This window comes from Pleurodeles waltl, chromosome 3_2 (genome assembly GCF_031143425.1).
Source record: "Pleurodeles waltl isolate 20211129_DDA chromosome 3_2, aPleWal1.hap1.20221129, whole genome shotgun sequence".
NCBI lineage: Eukaryota > Metazoa > Chordata > Amphibia > Caudata > Salamandridae > Pleurodeles > Pleurodeles waltl.
The window spans coordinates 15,439,116-15,457,489 of NC_090441.1; the positions used below are offsets into that span (position 1 = coordinate 15,439,116).

General features: G+C 45.8%; 1 protein-coding gene across 2 annotated transcripts in view; it reads right to left on the reverse strand.

Annotated features, from left to right (window-relative positions):
- The window catches only part of HEATR6 (HEAT repeat containing 6), a 249,963-nt gene that overhangs the window by 65,897 nt on the left and 165,692 nt on the right, over nucleotides 1-18,374 (reverse strand). For both annotated transcript variants that reach the window (XM_069226594.1, XM_069226593.1), the window contains exon 13: nucleotides 1,645-1,767. In XM_069226594.1, the coding sequence (XP_069082695.1) occupies nucleotides 1,645-1,767 (123 nt within the window). The remainder of the gene's footprint in view (nucleotides 1-1,644; nucleotides 1,768-18,374) is intronic.

An 18,374-nucleotide genomic window follows, 5' to 3' on the forward strand; every position in this document is an offset into this window, starting at 1 on the left:
TAGGGGCTGCTTTGAGCATTACAGTCTAATGCCAAAAGTTTCTTTCTGATACAGGTTTAAATTATAATTGTATATGTTTTAATACTCTCTCCTTATTACAAGTATGACCATATTTCAGGCCAATTTAACATCTCTATTACACTATGACTGTTTGAACACTCTAGATAAATTTGGGTGGCCTTCTAGATTATTTCTCCTCTGTGGCTGTCTTGTGTCTTTTTGCAGGGTTAGCCAGCCAGCAGCTCTGACGGCGGGGAGGTGAAAGTTGAATTCCATTGAAATTAGCATGGCAGATTTAAATTAGGATGCTAAATGGCAACAATTTCATTTTTGCTGCAGATAGAGGAAGAAGGTAGATTGAAGTGCTTTAGTTATCTTGAGGGCCACTGAAATTATATGCTAGAAAAAGATGAAATTATGAGGCGGGGTTGACCAATGTATGTTGCAAGAAAAGTCCAGTTATGAATTTACAATGCCAATAACTCTAACTCAAGCTAATATGAGACCTATTTTATTGTAATTGCTTGTTAGGACCTTGCCTGCATGTGCGCTTCAAAATCTTTTGTTGATAAAAACACTTAAAAGAGGCAAAGAAACTGATTGGCCAGCATGTCCTCTGCACGTCATTTTCTTCACTTCCTGCTGTCTTCTTTTCCGTTCATGTCGTGGGGGTTGCCTCGGAACCAACTACTCCTTCCGGTCACTTGTCACTGGACATTGCCCAGTGTCACTCCTCTGGCTACAAAACTGAAGGTCTTCTTTTTTCTTTCTGAATGCGGTCTTCTTTCTTCGCTGACGTCTTCTTTCTTCGCTGACGTCTTCTGTCTTCACAGCCGCCTTCTTTCTTCACTGCCGTCTTTTGTGTCTTCTTTCTTCTCTGCGGTCTTCTTTCTTCACTGCGCTGCCATCTTCTCTGTCTTCTTTCTTTTTTGCTGTACGCTTTCTTCACTGCCGTCTTCTCGGTCTTCTTTCTTCTTTGCATGAAGGAATAAATGAGGCACCCCGCTCAGCATAATGTTCTCCCATCTGACCAACATTTGTAAAGGGGGAGTCTCTGGATGCCTACTTCATGGGGATGTTAGATTAGGATAAGGTGGGAGGTGGTATCAAAGGCTGCTCTTCGGTCTAGAAGGATGAGGGCGGTGGTTTCCCCATTTCGAAGATCATCCAGATGTCATATGTTACTGCTATAAGGGAGGTATACATGCTGTGGATGGGTCTGAAAACTGATTATGTGGTGTCGAGAAGATGGTGTTTGGCAAAGTGGTCAGAGAGGTGCTTGTTAAATTCCTTTCACCAGGACTTTGACTGGGTAGGGAACTAGGGATATTGGTAGGTATTTGGCGAGTTTGGTCAGGTCAGCTGAGGGTTTCTTCAAGAGGGCGTTGATGGCTCTATGTTCCCATAGTTTGGAGAAGGTGGCTGTACTGGTGGAGGTGTTGAGCATAGGGGTGAGGATCCCCTAAGCCCTATTTACTTCAGCAAAGTATTACTGCAGGGACATTGGTGTGTTGTGTCTGCACCAGTACCATTCAGAACAAAGAAAGCAATAGCAAATTCAAAGGTCATGGCTTCAGACAGAATGCTACATTGCATATTGGAATATCTGAGTTTTCCATTAATGTGCATTTCTATTAGCCATACCTTTGCACCATGAAGTTGAATAGATGGATCTGTCTCCTCCATGCACTTGCAAGCCACGTCTCCAAGCTCAAGTAAATAATTCTGGGCCAAGGTAAAGTATCCTTTCACAAGATGCGCCAACACCTACAGAGAAAAAGGAAAACCATAAAATCACAAGAAAAACAAATAAAGCAAAGCACAATTGTGAAGTGTAAATCAAGTTCTAGCCATTCTTTTCACTATACCATTTAAGTATTTTCTTACTTTTCCCAGACTCAAATGTCATTAGTGAAATTGCTTGCATATTTTAGAGGAAGGATCAAAGCACTCACCACGGATCTTAAAGCTGCCCATGTCAGACTTGAAGATCAAGAGAGGAGCACACAGGTAAACAAAAATGTCTATTAGGTGTGCTTGAGAAATTTGAATCAGGTCTGATGAAACCCTTTGTGGAAAAGCTGGGTTGAGAACTCCAGCCTGTGACTGCACTGTTGGTTTTCACCTAGGGATAACTGTAGACCCATTACTGCAAGGACTCAACTATTTTTGAGAGCTAAAAGAAAAAGTAATGACCTGTTTTATGAACACCATAAAGTAAGTATCTAAATTGATTCTGCAATTGTGATCCATCATGCTCACTTGGAATACCATGTGTGCCATGTTGTCCCTAATGAAACTTAAAATAATGATGTAGGAAAGAGCACTTACTGAAACCTATGCCCAAAGTAATAGGCTGTGCCTGAGAATCCCTATTTTCCACCATTCATTGTACATGAACTCTGCTTTCATAGGGAGTTGTTGCCAGAGGGCTTATTCTGCCTAAACACAGACTGTGTTTCCTTTACACCTTTAACACTCAATCCATATGCATATGCACTTTGATTATTTCTGATGGCACAATCTGGCTGTGTGGAGGTGCTTTTTAGTCCAGATGGCCCCACTGTGCCATTGTCTTAAGTGCTTTGAATTGCCTTTACCAGTAGAGGGTGCTACGGTTGTCAACATTTGCCTCTCCCTTAATGGGCTTGGGTCTTTTCTTTGCCCACCATTGCATGAGAATTTTTGCACTTTGCTGTGCATGAGTAGAGCCCACCAAACGAGGGGTATCAGACGATCTTTCCGCCTTACAACGGAATACACACTGGTACTGGCTGGGCTGCTGGCAAACTGGCAGCCCAGTGTTTCTGACAGGACTGTGGCTCGTACTCATTTTCTGGTTGATCACACAACTTTATGACACTACCTTTTCACTTCCTCTGTTGCACAGAACACAAAACCTGTAGCTCTACCCTTCTGTACTCAGTTTAAGAATGGAGGACCAGTAGTCTCATCAGCTTGATGTGCACTATTGTGGTCGCAAACAGGGTGGACCCAAAACCTTTATCTGCATAATTCTCTCTGGTTCACAATGAAAACTGCACTTCAGTTGTAAACTGCTTCACTGTCTTGCACTTTCTGGATCTTCTAATAACACTCTCTCACCTCTGTAATAAAACTTTGCCCTAAAACCCTGAAGATAATGGGGAAATCTGGAGGGTGGATTGGGGTGATGAAATTGGTTCCCTTGTCTAAATTTCATAGGACTTTAGTGTGGTTCAAGGCCTATTGATTGGGAATCATGGGTGGGGTCTTTCACAGATGGTTGAAATTGGTCGGTATATGCTGGGTAGAAGTGGAGATGGCTGGACAGATGTTTTTTCATTTTTGTTAACTGCTGTGAGAGCTCTAACAAAGGATGTTACTAGCGCTTTATCCTGGTAAGGACAGAGCTACATCGGCTTCTAAACATATTTCTGAGAGATAGTGAGTCATTTCATTGTTCCTTATGTATACTTCATGCTGAGGGTTAAACGATATGGACATGATATTGCATGCTGTTTTGTAAACTGGCCTTCCGGGGTAGTCGCTATTTAGGTTATTTGAGTGTGAAGGCTTAAGGACACATATGCAGCCACGAAGGATCAGGCTATATTACACAAAATCAAGGACACACTAGGTCCAAAGGTCACGGACTTAGACTAAATTTCTGCATAGAAAGGTAGTCGCAAGACAATGTGAGAGGGTGCGTAACCATGCTTTTAATGGCATGCGTGGAAAGGAAGTAATAATAGGAGCGGACAGAGATATTCTAAGTAGTGAATGAACAAAAGGATGTTTGTAGAACAGAAACTATATCAAAATACCAAGGGTCACTACTCGCTATTAAATTTTAATAGTCTGCATCAGACATAAAAATTAGTTTGATCAGGTAAATTTAGCATGCACTGATGAAAGAAGCCTGAACCTTTGAGCATGCTACTTCCAGTTGAGAAGATAAAACAGGTTATCTCTTTCTTACCCCAGCAGTGATGCTCCAGGTTCAGACGCCATTGGCACTGAATTCTATAAAGATTAGGTTCTGCCAGGCCAGGTCCTCCCTCGACCAGAAACAAGCCTCCTGGGCCCGGTTTCAGGGTATCACCCTTCATCAGCCAGGCTAGCTTGAATCTGGTGGCATAGCAAGCACAGGACCCACGTCTGGGCATACCTTTCCCACTTGGGGCAACAAATGCAAAAACAACAGATGATGGAATGCAGAAGAAATCAAACATTCACCCCCAGTCACAGATCTGGGTTTAATCCATCAGTTTCTTTGCCTGCCATGCCATTCCAGTTTGGACCCAGCCATATGCAAATCAGTCTTGACCCTGTTCCCTATGGCTTGGCAGTTCACGTTGGACTGTTCCCATGAGGAACAGGGTCAAGAACTAAGGGGTTAAACCCAGTGCAATCTCACTCGGACAGTGATGAAAAAGAAGACTGAAGGGACCACTCAGTCGGAGGCAAGAGCTGCACAAAATCCACCATTCCTGTAGTGGATCCTCCCCCTCCATGTCTAGAATGGTGTAATATATAAATGGCAGACTGAGAAAGGTCATAGAAAAAGAATTGAGGAACAGCTTCCAAGGGGAATGCCTGTGGTCATCCAAAAATGCGGCTGGAGTCTCTCCTGAGACTGACCAAACTATACTTACTTTACAGGAAAATATGACAAGGATTTAAAGAAAAGGATAGTGGGGGATCAACAGGTCCTAGAAGGTCAGACATGCAAATAAATGGATATGTCAGAATCTATGTTCTGCAGACAGCTGAGCCTGAGAAAATGGCTAAAAGACAGGAGGACCATACTATTCATGTCAGGGGTGTTTGATCCGACACAGTTCTCTCAAAAGAGCTTATTGGTTTCAATAAGATGGAACGCTAACTGCTGCTGCTGCCTCTGCTGCGAGCAAACTGAGAGACTGCCTGACCCTCAGTTTAAGGCCCACCTCCACCCACAGGCTCCCGTCTGCGCCTTATCCCTGGTGGTCTAGTGGCCATCTGAACAGAAGTATCTACGGTCTCTTTTCTTTTTGCTATTTTTTCTGTCAGCTTCATTTATTTTTTTCCTTTTTTTCACATTCGTGTCTCTTTCTCTTTTCTTTCTGCCTTTTACTCTCCCTGCGCTTCGTTCCCTGCCGCTGCTGCCCCTGGATACCCGCCCCCTCTCCCTCCCGTGAAGGACTTTCCCACCCTCCTGCCTCCCAGCTGAAGGGACCACGCCTCCCTCTTCTTAATAGTAGCCGCTGTGCAGCCGGTGCACCAAAGGAAAGCCAGTCTGCGCTCGTCCTCGCTTGGACTGTGCACCCAGCGCCACAAATTCTGGTCCTCTGACTTTCCATCGCTACAACTCAGAGACATTTCACGCGCTGAACACAGGATGCTCTGCCACCTGCAATTTTGCATCATCCAGGAACACTCGGGGACCAATTTCTTGCCTCCACTGCCACCATACCCTCGCCCTACACCAAGCTCTGGACCCTCCTGCCATTGAGCCACCGTATACCAAACCGGAGCACCTCAGCTGCATCCTCCTCAAAATTCGATCCCTCGACAAACACGCCGTAGAACTCTGGGACCGTCTAGACTCCACCCGCCTGGACACCGCCTTTCTCATCGAGACATGGACAAACCCAGCGTCTGCACCATACATCGCCATTTTTTTGCAAAGTTTCATTGATTACATTTTAAAGGATCACATCTCTGCAAAAAAATTCTGACACCTTTGCTCCTTATTTGCTTCATGCAATTCGTCATCCAACGTTATGCGGCACACAATAATGAACTGCAAGCACAGCTAGGGCTTTTTTCATTGCTGGTAGGTAGAAACCCGAGAAGCAAAGGACATTTTTCAAGAAAGAAATAGAAATAATGTTGTTTTAAATATATTTCTCTTATTTTCTCTCTAACTGCCATGTAAATCATCAATACATCATTGATTTCTGTAGTACATAGCATTCTGTCATGGACTATTGTTCAATGCTTAAATATTCCCTTCTAATTCAATATTTCTGGGCCATAGCCAAGATGGCGGTGGGCTGAGATGCTTTCCTCACCCTCTGTCCCTTACAGCCCGTGAAGACCGCATACGCTGCAGCCGGAGGCCCCCGCCATGTGGGCCAGAACTCACGCTTCATTGTGCCCATTGCTGGAGTGCTGTTTTGTTGCCTAGAGGTCCCTTCACAGTGGGGATGCACCAGAAGGAATCCCCGGCTCAATAGTCTAGATGGCAGCTGCACCATTTCCTTCCTGAACTACAATCGCAATGGTTTGATCCGACCCCACCCCCTGGAGTGTGAACTGTGGCTGCGGGAGGTGAGCAGAGCAGAAACACCCACAGAGGAAAGGTGCAGGGCCTATGGCTGCGGTGCGTGATGGGGATCGGCACGATGCACAGTGGGGAGGAGGAACAGACCAGCTGAAGCCCCGGCTCAGGGCCCAGCCCTGTGGCGCAGGTCAGGCCTGCCACACACTCGCCGGGGACAACACGACTGGGTGTGAGGTCTGCGGCAGACTGGACTGACATCCCGTGCCGGGGGCTTCCGTGGAATCAATAAAGGACTCATTGCAGTCTGCGACACCAGCTGATGGAGGACACAGCTGGTACTGGCCTTGAGCAAGGGGGTGGGAGACCAGCCTGGGACTTGAGGACCCAGGATTGCACTGCATCGCTGCCTATGCCCCTGGGCAGCACGCACAGGCCTTCCCACTGATTTGGAGACTGGGGAGGCCCCTTCATACAACATTTCTTCACCTGGTGCCCCAGAGGCAACCTTAGAGCCATGAAGTCCTCTCTTAACTGCCATTTCTCAACCACCGGAGCAGTTGTGGCACCCTGGTATTTGCGCACAGATCGCTAATAACCCACCCATGAACACCACCAACATAGCGCTAAAGGCCCCTGCCCGCGGGGGAGGACAGAAAAAGGCCAGTGAAGAGAGAGGCCTTGAGTGAAGGGGTGGGGGACCAGACAAGGAGGCCTTGAGCCCCACAAGACTACACCACGCCGCACAACACTGAGGAGCGCATGAGGATCTCTTTGCTGCATTGGAGTCCGGGGAGGCCCCTCTGTACAGTATCTCATCGCTTGGTGCCTGGGGGCTCTGGGACAGGGACCACACTCCCGGGGCAGCCTAAGTGCCACAAAGTCCTCTTCAGTATAACAGCACTTTTCAACCATGAAGCTGGCCTGGTGTGTGGTGAGCACCTATGGTGTTTTCACCTTATACCAGGTCCAGGTAGCCCCTATTAGCGAGGTGCTAGTGTCTAGGAAGACAGGGCTCTCTAGAGGGCGTTGTGGATGAGCAGCCAAGACCTATCTAGGAGACATGCACAGCTTTTTTAATACCACAAGAGTCACATAGCACTTACACACATGAAGAACCACAGTGTTACAACAATAAAGGTACTTTATTATGGGAACACAAATATAAAAATACTGAACAGACCATACCCCAACTGGAGGTTAAGTAAACACACTATTGTATGTACATTAGAAGTCAGGAATTAGCATAAAAGGTAACAGACAACAGTGAAAGCAATAGTAAGTACTGAAGGCCCTAGGGGGAGACCAAACCACATACTAAGAAAGTGGAATTTGAAGGTCAAGCCCCCACCCAAGGAAGTGGAATCGGTAGAGGCAAGCTGGAGGAACTAGGAGCCCCAAAAGGTAAGTACCAGAGTACCCTCCAACGACCAGGAGAGAAGAGGTAAGTACCTGGTTTTCCCCAAACCCACCAAAAGGACTTCAGAAGAGGATTTTGCAAGATCCAGACAAGACTGCATGAAACCAAAAGGTGGATCCTCATAGAAGAAAATCTGTAAAGGAAGGGGATCAAGCCCAGTTTCCGTTGGAGTGTCCGGTCGTGAAAGGAGCCACTACCCACCCATCTATGGATGCAGGACCAGGTTGATGGTGGACAAAGACAGTCATCAGTGCAGCACTGGAGCAGCTGAACAGTTCCTGAAGTGATGTAATCGATGTCTTACGCCGGAGGAAAGATTGCAGTTGGTCAGCGGTGTGGAAAAACCACCACCAAACCTTGGCAAAGGCAAATGTTGTGGAAGAAGAAATGTGGTGCTGCCGAGGACCAGCAAGGTCTTTTAAATGGAAGACAGAAGACAAGATAGTAGAGATCAGGGGGCGGGCCCTAGCGTATCACATCTGGGTAGGAGAACAGGTACTGGCCCCAGGTTCAATATACGCCTGAATGACAACCAAGAAACCTTCATTCATAAAGCTGTCTCTGGCACTCTAGGCTCCAGGGAGAAGCTGGTCGTGCTTAACATAGTATTTAGTTACAGCATGGATCGCTCGGCACAATGCTGAGGTATGACTGGGGAGATCTTGGCAGGAGGAGCTCACTGGCTATAGGAGATGGGATTCCGGGATTTGTGGAGGCTGGATCATCCCCACTCCCGGGACTATACCTTCTATTCCCATGCGCATAAAACATACGCCAGGTTGAACCATTTCTTGGGGATAAGATTGATACACAATTCGACTACTACTGTCGAAACAGAACCCTGCTCTTTATCCGATGATGCCACAGTCGTGGTTGACCTCGCCCTCCCCACGGTGGCCCGTGCGAGCCGCTTGGTGTCCGAGAGAGAGACCATCCTGGACCGGCCCTTAAGAGAGAATAACTACAGCAACAAGTTAGGGAACTGGAGCGTATCCACCATCGCACATGAGCCCCTAGGGTGTGGAGGCGATTGGAGATATCCCAAAAGCGATTAGCACTACTCGAGCTTGACGTTGGGGAGTATTCCATCCTCGGTTTGAAAAACTCCTACTACCTTGGGGGAAGTAAGGGGCAGTGATTGTTAGCTATCAGACTTCGAGCCTAGCGCCAGGCTAGGACCTTAGAGTCACTGGCCCAGCCTGATGGCTCTATACGTCAGACTGACACGCATATTGCAGCCAAATTCAGGGACTTTTAAAACAACCTTTACACTGTGCAATATTTACCTACTACCACCACCACTGGATAATTAAAGTCCGCCAAACATCTCACCCCTACCCCAGACACATGCGGGTGAGATTACCTCACCCACTAGCACAGAGGAGGTTACATCCAAACAAGTCACCGCGACCGGACAGGTTCCCAGTGTGTTTTTATAAGACCTTTTGCCACTTGCTGGCTCCTGTCCTAACCAGATTAGATAACTCAATGAGAGGCCCACAGGATCAACCTAAGTCTCTGAGAGATGCGTCCATTGTCACCCATTCCCAAGCCCGGAAAGGACAAGCAGAAATGCGAGTTCTACTGGCCCATTTCCCTCCTTTATGTCGACACAAAGTTACTCTGGGGCATTCTAGTGGGCCGACTGTACCAATTGCTGGCGGGAATGGTCAACTCTGATAAATCTGGGTTTATTCTCCAACGCCAAAGCAGAGACAATACAAAGAGAATCCTACATATCATAGATTAAACAAAAAGATCTAGAAAATAAATTGTGCTGCTGGTGGTCGATGCCAAAAAGGCCTTTGATCGCTTCAACGAGCCTTACTTAATCGAGACACTCATCTGCTTTGGCATAGGACCCGCTTCCGAAATTGGATACTAAGCACCTGTAGCCACCCAAGGGCAACGGTCAGCGTCAATGGGCATACACCAACACCATTCCCCGTAAGCAGAGGCACACACCAGAGGTGTCCGTAGTCACCACTGTTATTTGTGCTCTACATGGAGCCCTTTGCTCAAAGTGTGCGAGACCACCCGAGTATTATTGGAGGTCACTAGGGTGAGGAGACCACACATTCTGCCACTACGAGGATGATGTCATAGTGGCACTCGAAGACTGGTGCAAAGCCTACCAGCCTTTTTGGAAGAGGCCGAGGCGTTTTGTGCAGCGGCGGGGTTTCACATTAATGTCAGAAAATCTCAAGCCCTGAATATCTTGGTGTCACCACAAACAGCAATGCTACTTTCAGATAGCAGAAAAACAAATGTGAGGCACTCGTTATCAAATAAATATCAAACATTCAAATTGGAAATAAGTATAAGAAATGAATACCACACTAATTCATAGAATTGATCTATATTCTTAAAAGTCCAAAAATTGCAAGAACAACTCCTGAATAGTTAATCAGTCTTTCTGATTTATTCACGAAGTACTTTGCAATCCAAATATTGGTGAAACTTCTTCAGACAAATACGTCAAATTCATATGATGAACCTCACAAAATCCCATGGTACATTGTTGATACAGTTCCGGTAAACACAGCCCACTGTTGATGGAAATCTTGCATCTTGAACAAACAGCCAGCCAACATGTGTTTCGTCTACGGGTAATAACTCCAACGACTTCCTCAGGGCTGATAGAATATTAGAAGATCAAGCATATGGTCCAAATAAAGAACGATGTTGCCTGTATAGGCACTCTCTTTGTACCTGTAACTATTGATGTCAAGAGTCAATACCAACTGCGTGTAGAGTATCTTCAAATGTATCAATTTCACTTCCACTCTGATTCGTGATACCTTTAGATAGCACCTCTGTGTAATGGACCTTTGACACTATTCCCTATCTAGGAATTCAGCAGGCAACGACTGTGGACGCCACCGCACAGGTGAACTATAGAGCCCTCACTCAGCAGGTCAAGCGAGAGCTGGCTCGGTGGCGACAGTACACCCTTTCCTGACTAGTATTTTGCCACGAGTTGCGAGGCTGGTGAGTCTGCTGATATTGTCCATCAAGTCCATCTTCCCCCGGCTCCAGCATTACAGTGGCTATGGCTGCAATGGCTAAAAGTGCACTACTTGCTCAAGGGTCTGTCCTATGTGGCCCTGGTTCCAATCACAGATGAGATCAAAGAGGAAATGAGATGGTGGTTGGAACACATGGAGGCCTGGAATGGGAGGGCCATTTTCGGTTCCAATCTAGACATCATTATCAAGTCAGATGCCAGTCTCACAGGTTGAGGGGCCAGTTGTGGGGGTGTATCCACAGGAGGAAAATGGACTTCGTCAAGCAGTCAATGCACATAAACTGCCTGGAACTCTAAGCAGGCTCTTTTGCAATCCGCTGCTGGGTGAAGGACAAGGTCAGATGTTCTGTGCTTTTGAAAATAGGCAACATCTCAGCAGTGAGATACATCAACCGCCTGGGGGGGGTGGTCCTTGCTCCAAATCGCTGGCAGAGCTAGCAAAAGGATTCTGGCAGTATTGTCTGGATCGGGAGATCTTGGTGATGATGGAGTACCTTCCAGGGAAGACCAAGGAGGTGGCACATTGTCACTTCGGGTACCTGCAGGTTCCAAGTGCACGGTAACTTCACAGGGGTGTTCCACATGGTTCAGGGGTGTGGAGCCCATTCTTGGTGGACATGTTTGCCTCTCATCTCGAATGTAACCTATCCCATTTCTTCAGGTGGAAGCCTGCTCTGCTGGTGGCTGCGACAGATGCATTCCTCCTGGACTGGAGCGTGGAGCTAGGGTATGTCTTTCCCCCCGTTTACAATGCTGTTGCAGTTGGCAGCACAAGTACGCAGACAGCAGGCATGGCTAGTGGTGATTTTGCCGCTGTGGAGGTCTGAAGTTTGGTTTCCAGTGATGCTGGAAATTTCTTGGGATTTTCCAATCCATCTACCCCAGAGGTTTGTTATCCTTCAGGATTTTCAGGGGAACCTCTCACCCAATGGATCTGCAGCAGGTGCAATTATGCCTCATGGTGTGGAGGATTTCAGGACTAGATAGAAAATCGGAGGACTTTCAGGAACGGCTCGGGAGCTCTTGTCCAAGGGTTGGAAAGAAGGGGCAAACAAAAGATACAAGTACGCTTGGGGATGTGGATTGGGTTGGTGTTTGGAAAGTAACGCCAATCCCATGGAATCAGGAATCGTTCACGTTCTGAACTTTTTGACATCTTTGGCTTCAGAATGGATGGCCTACAGGTCAGTAAATAACTTCCGTTCTGCGATTTTGGCAGGTCACTTGCCCACCAAAGGCCTGCCAGTTGGGGAGCATCCTCTGGTCATGAAGTTGATGAGGGGTGCAGTTGCCTCTTCCTCCGGGTCCCAGGCATTCAGCCTTGTGGGACATTAACAAGGTCCTTTTACTCTCTCAGCCTCAGAATACCTGTCTAGGAAACAATTATCTGGTAAGTTGGCTATGTTACTATGCTTTACATCTTGTAGGAGAGTCTTGGATGTCAGGGCCCATGAGTCTTCACCCCGATGGTGTTACCTTTCACTTTCCCAGAGAACAAAATGTAATTCCAGATTGGTTACTTATGATTCATATGCGCAACAGCCCGGGTTGTGTGTTCTCCGATGTTTGAAAACTTATGAGGCTGTTACGGAGGAGCTGAGTCCGGCTGGGGAACGGCAGCTCCTGATAGCCCTCTGTAAACCATTTGTGGCACTTTCATCTCCCACCATAGCATGATGGGTGTGGAGCATCCTTCAGGAAGCAGGAATGGATGTTTCTATTTTTGGAGTGCACGCAGCAAGGGCTGCTATGGCATCTAGGGCGTTTGCATTGGGAGCTCATATCTAGAGGACATCCTTAATGGAGCCGACTGGTCATTGGATTCAACATTTAAGATCTTCTATTTCAAGCCCATAGTCCATATGGATTCACTGGTGGTGGAGAAGCTTTGAACAATATAATTGGAGACTCAGGTCCTGACACAGAATGAAAAGTTTCCTACCTTTTGTAACAGAAGGATCCAGTTCTATTAAGGACACAAGGGCAAGGATTATTCCCACTCATATCATGTCTCTTGTGTCCTCTCTATTCAAGAGTTGGTTGTCTTTTTCATGTTTGATGGGATCCTTTTAAGGTATAAGTATTCTTTTATTATAGTAAAATACTGAGCTGTCATTCAAGGATGTTTTACTTGCTGATCGAGGATCTGTCATGTTTAATATCAATGATGTTGGGCAGAAGATTATGATTATTCCTATTGTTGAGTTGCTGTTGATTTGCTGATATGGTCAGCACGTTTTCAGATGAGTTTAAAAGATGTTTTTTCTTTTCAGGAAATAAGACCTCCAAGCAAGATTAATTGGAGAGTTCATGGATTTTATGAATTGGACGGCATCTGTTGAACTAAGAGGGGGCATGAACATAGTCAATGAACTATATAATGAGGACTGTTCAATGATTGGTTGATTTGTTCTGCTTTCCCTTAAGGTTCTTGGGAAAGGTAGTTTGTTCTTGAATAAGGCTACTGTTAAGTAAAGTGAAGAAAGAAGAGTATAATCCTCATCTCCGAGTCCTTAATAGAACGGACACTTTCCGTCATGAAAGCTAGGAAATGTTTCATTCCCCACTCACTGCTTCCTCTCCACACATGCAGGCCAAGGATGAGTGGAGGAATTCAACACACCTGTGGCTGGCAAGCACACTCCTGCTCACACCTGAGGCATGTGATCTTAGTAAGCTCTTTTAAGCCCCAGTTTCCTTCAGTCCAGCAATGTTCATTGTAGCAGTTCTCATGGTTAACTGGTAGTTTGTTTCCTGAATACCTGAATTTTAGTTAATCCTTGTTCCTTGAACTAGCACTTCCCACAGTTCTTCATTGATTCATGAATCTTAGGGCCAGATGTACGAAGTTCCAATATTGCGAATCGGAAATTGCGAGTCGGTGCGACTCGCAATTTCCGAGTCGCAATATCGCTGAGTCGCAATATTGGATGCAGAACCGTGTCTCAGACACCGTCTGTGACTCGCTATGGGGTCACAAAGACCCACCTCATTAATATTAATGAGGTAGGTCGCATTTTGCGACCCCATAGCGAGTCCCTGCACTCACAGGGATGGTGGCCTGCTGAAGTCAGCAGACCTCCATGTCTGTGACTGCTTTTTAAATAAAGCAGTTTTATTTTTTTATTTTGCAGCCCGTTTTCCTTAAAGGAAAACGAGTTGCAAAATAAAAAAATACCGAAACCATTTGATTTCGTTTTTTCAGAGTAGGCAGTGAAAAACATTTTGGGCCCATGGGGACCCCTTCCCTTTTGCGAATGGGTTACCACCAGTGTGACACTGGTGGTAACTGCGAATTGCTTTACAACCGCGGTCACAAAGCAATTTAGCATAGCGATGCGAGTCGCAAATAGGAAGGGGACACCCTTTCCTATTTGCGAGTCGCATACACAATTTGTGAGTCGGTACCCACTCGTAAATTGTGAATGAGCATAACGATTGGCATTTTGCATGGCGCAAACTGCGATTTTCGCAGTTTGCCCCATGCAAAATGCTTGCTACATCTGGTCCTATGTGTTTTCTTGTTGTTTTAGCTAGCACTGCCTGTGGTGCTTACTTGATTTCTGAGCCAGCACTATTTAGTTCATCCTTTAACTTTCACTCATTTTGTATTTTCCTTTTCCCAGTGCCTGCCTTTTTCCTATTTACTTAAGCTCAGGTTGCTAGTTTGCCATATTCCAGTTTCTGCTATCTTAGCTTCTAGTTCCCTTGTAACGTTTGTTACTTGCTTTCTGCCAAGTGTGTCCTTTTTCCCCTTCTTCCCTGTTAAGCACTCCTCCTTGCTAACTCCTTGTCTATCGTTGTTGTATGATATCCTCGCTGTTTCCGCCCTGCCTGTTCCTGTTTGATCGCCAGATATCGTGGGCACAGCTGACAATCTAGGTGAGTGGTTTTCTGACTTTTTACTGCCACACCCCAGTCCCAGGTGTAAATAAAAAATCATCAGGTCTACCTTTTTTTCATAATTATTTTATTAAGCTGGCAATGTTTAAATATGTCTAGACTTAAACATTGCAGTTACCTTTTTAAAAATGCAATAAATTCTTTCAGCTTAAAACAAAACATTGCTATCTGCATAATGCTTCTTTTGGCCAGAGCCTATCCCCCTTTACTAAGATATATATATATATATATATATATATATATATATATATATATATATATATCTCTCTCTCTCTCTCTCTTCTATTTCTGTCCAGGGTATCTCTCTCTCTCTCTTCTATTTCGGTCCAGGGTATTACTTTTTCTGAACACCAAATTGCTCAATATTAGTTTACTTTGTCTACCCTGCCCACCAATCCTTGCCAAAGTCCCTGACACTCTATTGTTGACTCGATCATCGACAAAGATCTCTTCACCATAGTCGATGGGCCCCGCCCCATACTTTTGCTTCAATAAATATAGTGATAACCTCTTCTTCCGGTAGCTCTGTACTGGCTTGTGCAGATTTTAACTCCAAAATAGGTAACATGTTCATGTTGTCTATGCCCAAAAGGAAGACGATAGAAACCTATGGCCACTGTTCTGAACTTAGTCTCTGTTGTAAATTCACATGCTGTGTACATTCAGCAATCTAGCCTTTGGGTTCAGAATGCATTACTTGTTTTTGTCAAACAGTCACTTGTTCAGCTGCCTGAAATCTCTGAACCTTTGTCTTTATTTAGGTGTTAAAAATGCCAAATCTTTCCTGTTTTCAGGGTTAAAGGTACTCAAGCAGCATCCCCCTTTTCAACAAGTATCACTTGTCCCAATCGGGTTTTGATAGCAATACGAGTGATTAACGCTTTTATTCAGTGGCCAGATAATATCTGCAAGTTTGAGATCTTCTGAAGTTTTATGGTATGCTTTCCTTACAATGATTTGTCTTGTCCTTCTCCGATTAGTCTGTCTCAATTCATCACACCCTTTTGTAGATGCAAATATCCAGGCTTCTAAGCGTCTTGGAAGTGGCTTGGAACTGGCACTTTCACTGGACGCAATACTGCATTTAGCCTTGTTTTTTTTCGGTTTTATGGTTTTCGACATCTCATTGTTGTCTTTTCCCCAAACACAGTATTTTACATGTAGCTGGAGCTTAAAAAAAAAAATGAAATGTTGATGCATCTTCATACAACCTTAAAGCCAATTGTTTCTCAAACAAACCTTGATCATCCAAGGTCTCTTTCTCTATTCTTATCAGTGTTTTTCTAAGCTTTCCTTGAGCACTGCGGCCTACGACCAAACAAAGGTTAAATAAGAAAATAACCTAAATAGGTGTGGAGCCTTGTAGACTTATGGTTACAGTCACAAGTATGCGACATTTCAGACTTGGCTAGGGACAGTCCAAACATCTGGCAAAAAAACAGACAATTACACACCCGAGTAGCCTTGAAGTGGGATGTTCACCATGTACATTGATAAATGATTCACATGCAAAATTGGACTAAAAGCCAATTACTGCATCACTGACAACCTTGTTCAACGCAAGAGGAAAGACTCTGCCTTCAAGGAAAAACTGCATGAAGCCAAACTACCCCAATCCCCCACCCCCAATAACCAAACTACCCTGATCCCCTCACCCCCCAAAAACCAAACTACTCCGATATCCCTACCCCCAAAAAACAAAGTACCCCGATTCCCCACCTCCAAAAACCAAGCTACCCCAATCCCCCACCCCAAAAACCAAACTACCCGACCCCGCTACCCCCAAAAAACAAACTACCCGATCCCCCACCCCCAAAAACCAAACTACCCCGATGCCCCCAACCCCCAAAAACAAAAGTACCTCGACTCCCCACCCCACAACAAAACTACTCCAACCCCCCACCCCACCCCTAAAGACAGAACTGCCCTGATCCCCGCCCCTAAAAACCAGAACTACTCCCATCCCCCCAACCCACCCCTAAAATTTTTTTTTTAAAAAATCCCTGACCCCCCCACACCTGCCCCAAGCCCTTAATCCACCCCCACCCCTAAAATCTACCATGCAACCCCACTTACCTGACCACGTCCTCTACCAATACACTCTCCCTTTTTCTCTGCCTTAACCACGCATGTGCGTTGTTCAGCACATGCGTTGTTAAGGCAGTGAAAAGTTGTTAATGCAAGCGTGGTTCCGCTTGCGTTAATAACGTAATCGTTATTTCGGATGTTTCCTAAACACAAATAATGTTTTGGAAGGCAACGGTTAATTTTTCTATTTATGCTGTGGTGTAAAAAAAAGAAAGAAAAAACATAAGAAGGGACAACAGCACCATAACAAATTATAAGGATGAGAGATATGGGGGACAGGGTTGGGGGACAAGGCCAGAGCTAGTTAATGTGGGAAGCATGTAGTAAAAAACATAGCTCAGGCAATGAAAATGGATGTTAAAAGTGGACAGGAGAAATGGAAAGTTGGGAATGGGAAAATCCCCACTTTATCAGAAATAGATAAATATAAAGTTAAGACTGGACAACAAGAGAAGGCGGTGAGGCAATAGTAGTTAAGTTGTGTAGGAAGTTGGCTCTGTATGCACTATTTCAAAGTAAGGAATAGTATGCACAGAGTCCAAGGGTTCCCCTTAGAGGTAAGATAGTGGCAAAAAGAGATAATTCTAATGCTCTATTTTGTGGTAATGTAGTCGAGCAATAGGCTTATCAAAGGAGTAGTGTTAAGCATTTGTTGTACATACACAAGCAATAAATGAGGAACACACACTCAAAGACAATTCCAGGCCAATAGGTTTTTGTATAGAAAAATATCTTTTCTTAGTTTATTTTAAGAACCCCAGGTTCAAGATTTACATGTAATACTTCAAATGAAAGGTATTGCAGGTAGGTACTTTAGGAACCTTGAATTAGAAAAATAGCATATACAGTTTTCACATAAATCACACATAGCTATTTTAAAACTAGACACTTAGTGGAATTTTCAACAGTTCCTGGGGGGAGTAAGAGTTTGTTAGTTTTTGCAGGTAAGTAAACCACCTACAGGGTTCAAGTTTGGGTCCAAGGTAGCCCACCGTTGGGGGGGCCAGAGCAACCCCAAAGTTACCACACCAGCAGCTCAGGGCCGGTCAGGTGCAGAGGTCAAAGTGGTGCCCAAAACGCATAGGCTTCAATGGAGAAGGGGGTGCCCCGGATCCAGTCTGCCAACTGGTAAGTACCCGTGTCTTCGGAGGGCAGACCAGGGGGGTTTTGTAGGGCACCGGGGGGGGACACAAGTCAGCACCGAAAGTACACCCTCAGCGGCACGGGAGCGGCCAGGTGCAGTGTGCAAACAAGCGTTGGGTTCGCAATAGGAATCAATGGGAGACCAAGGGGTCTCTTCAGCGGTGCAGGCAGGCAAGGGGGGGGGGGGGGTGTTTGGGCTCCTCGGAGTAGCCACCACCTGGGCAAGGGAGAGGGCCTCCTGGGGATCACTCCTGCACTGTATTTCGGATCCTTCAGGTCCTGGGGGCTGCGGGTGCAGAGTCTTTACCAGGCGTCGGATCTTAGAAGCAGGCAGTCGGTGTCAGGGGGAGCCTCGGGATTCTCTCTGCAGTCGTTGCTGTGGGGTTCGGGGGGGGGGGAGGGGCAACTCTGGCTACTCACGGTCTCACAGTCGCCGGGGAGTCCTCCCTGAAGTGATTGTTCTCCACAAGTCGAGCCGGGGGCGTCGGGTGCAGAGTGTCAAGTCTCATGCTTCCGGCAGGAAACGCAAGTTGTTTCAAAGGTGC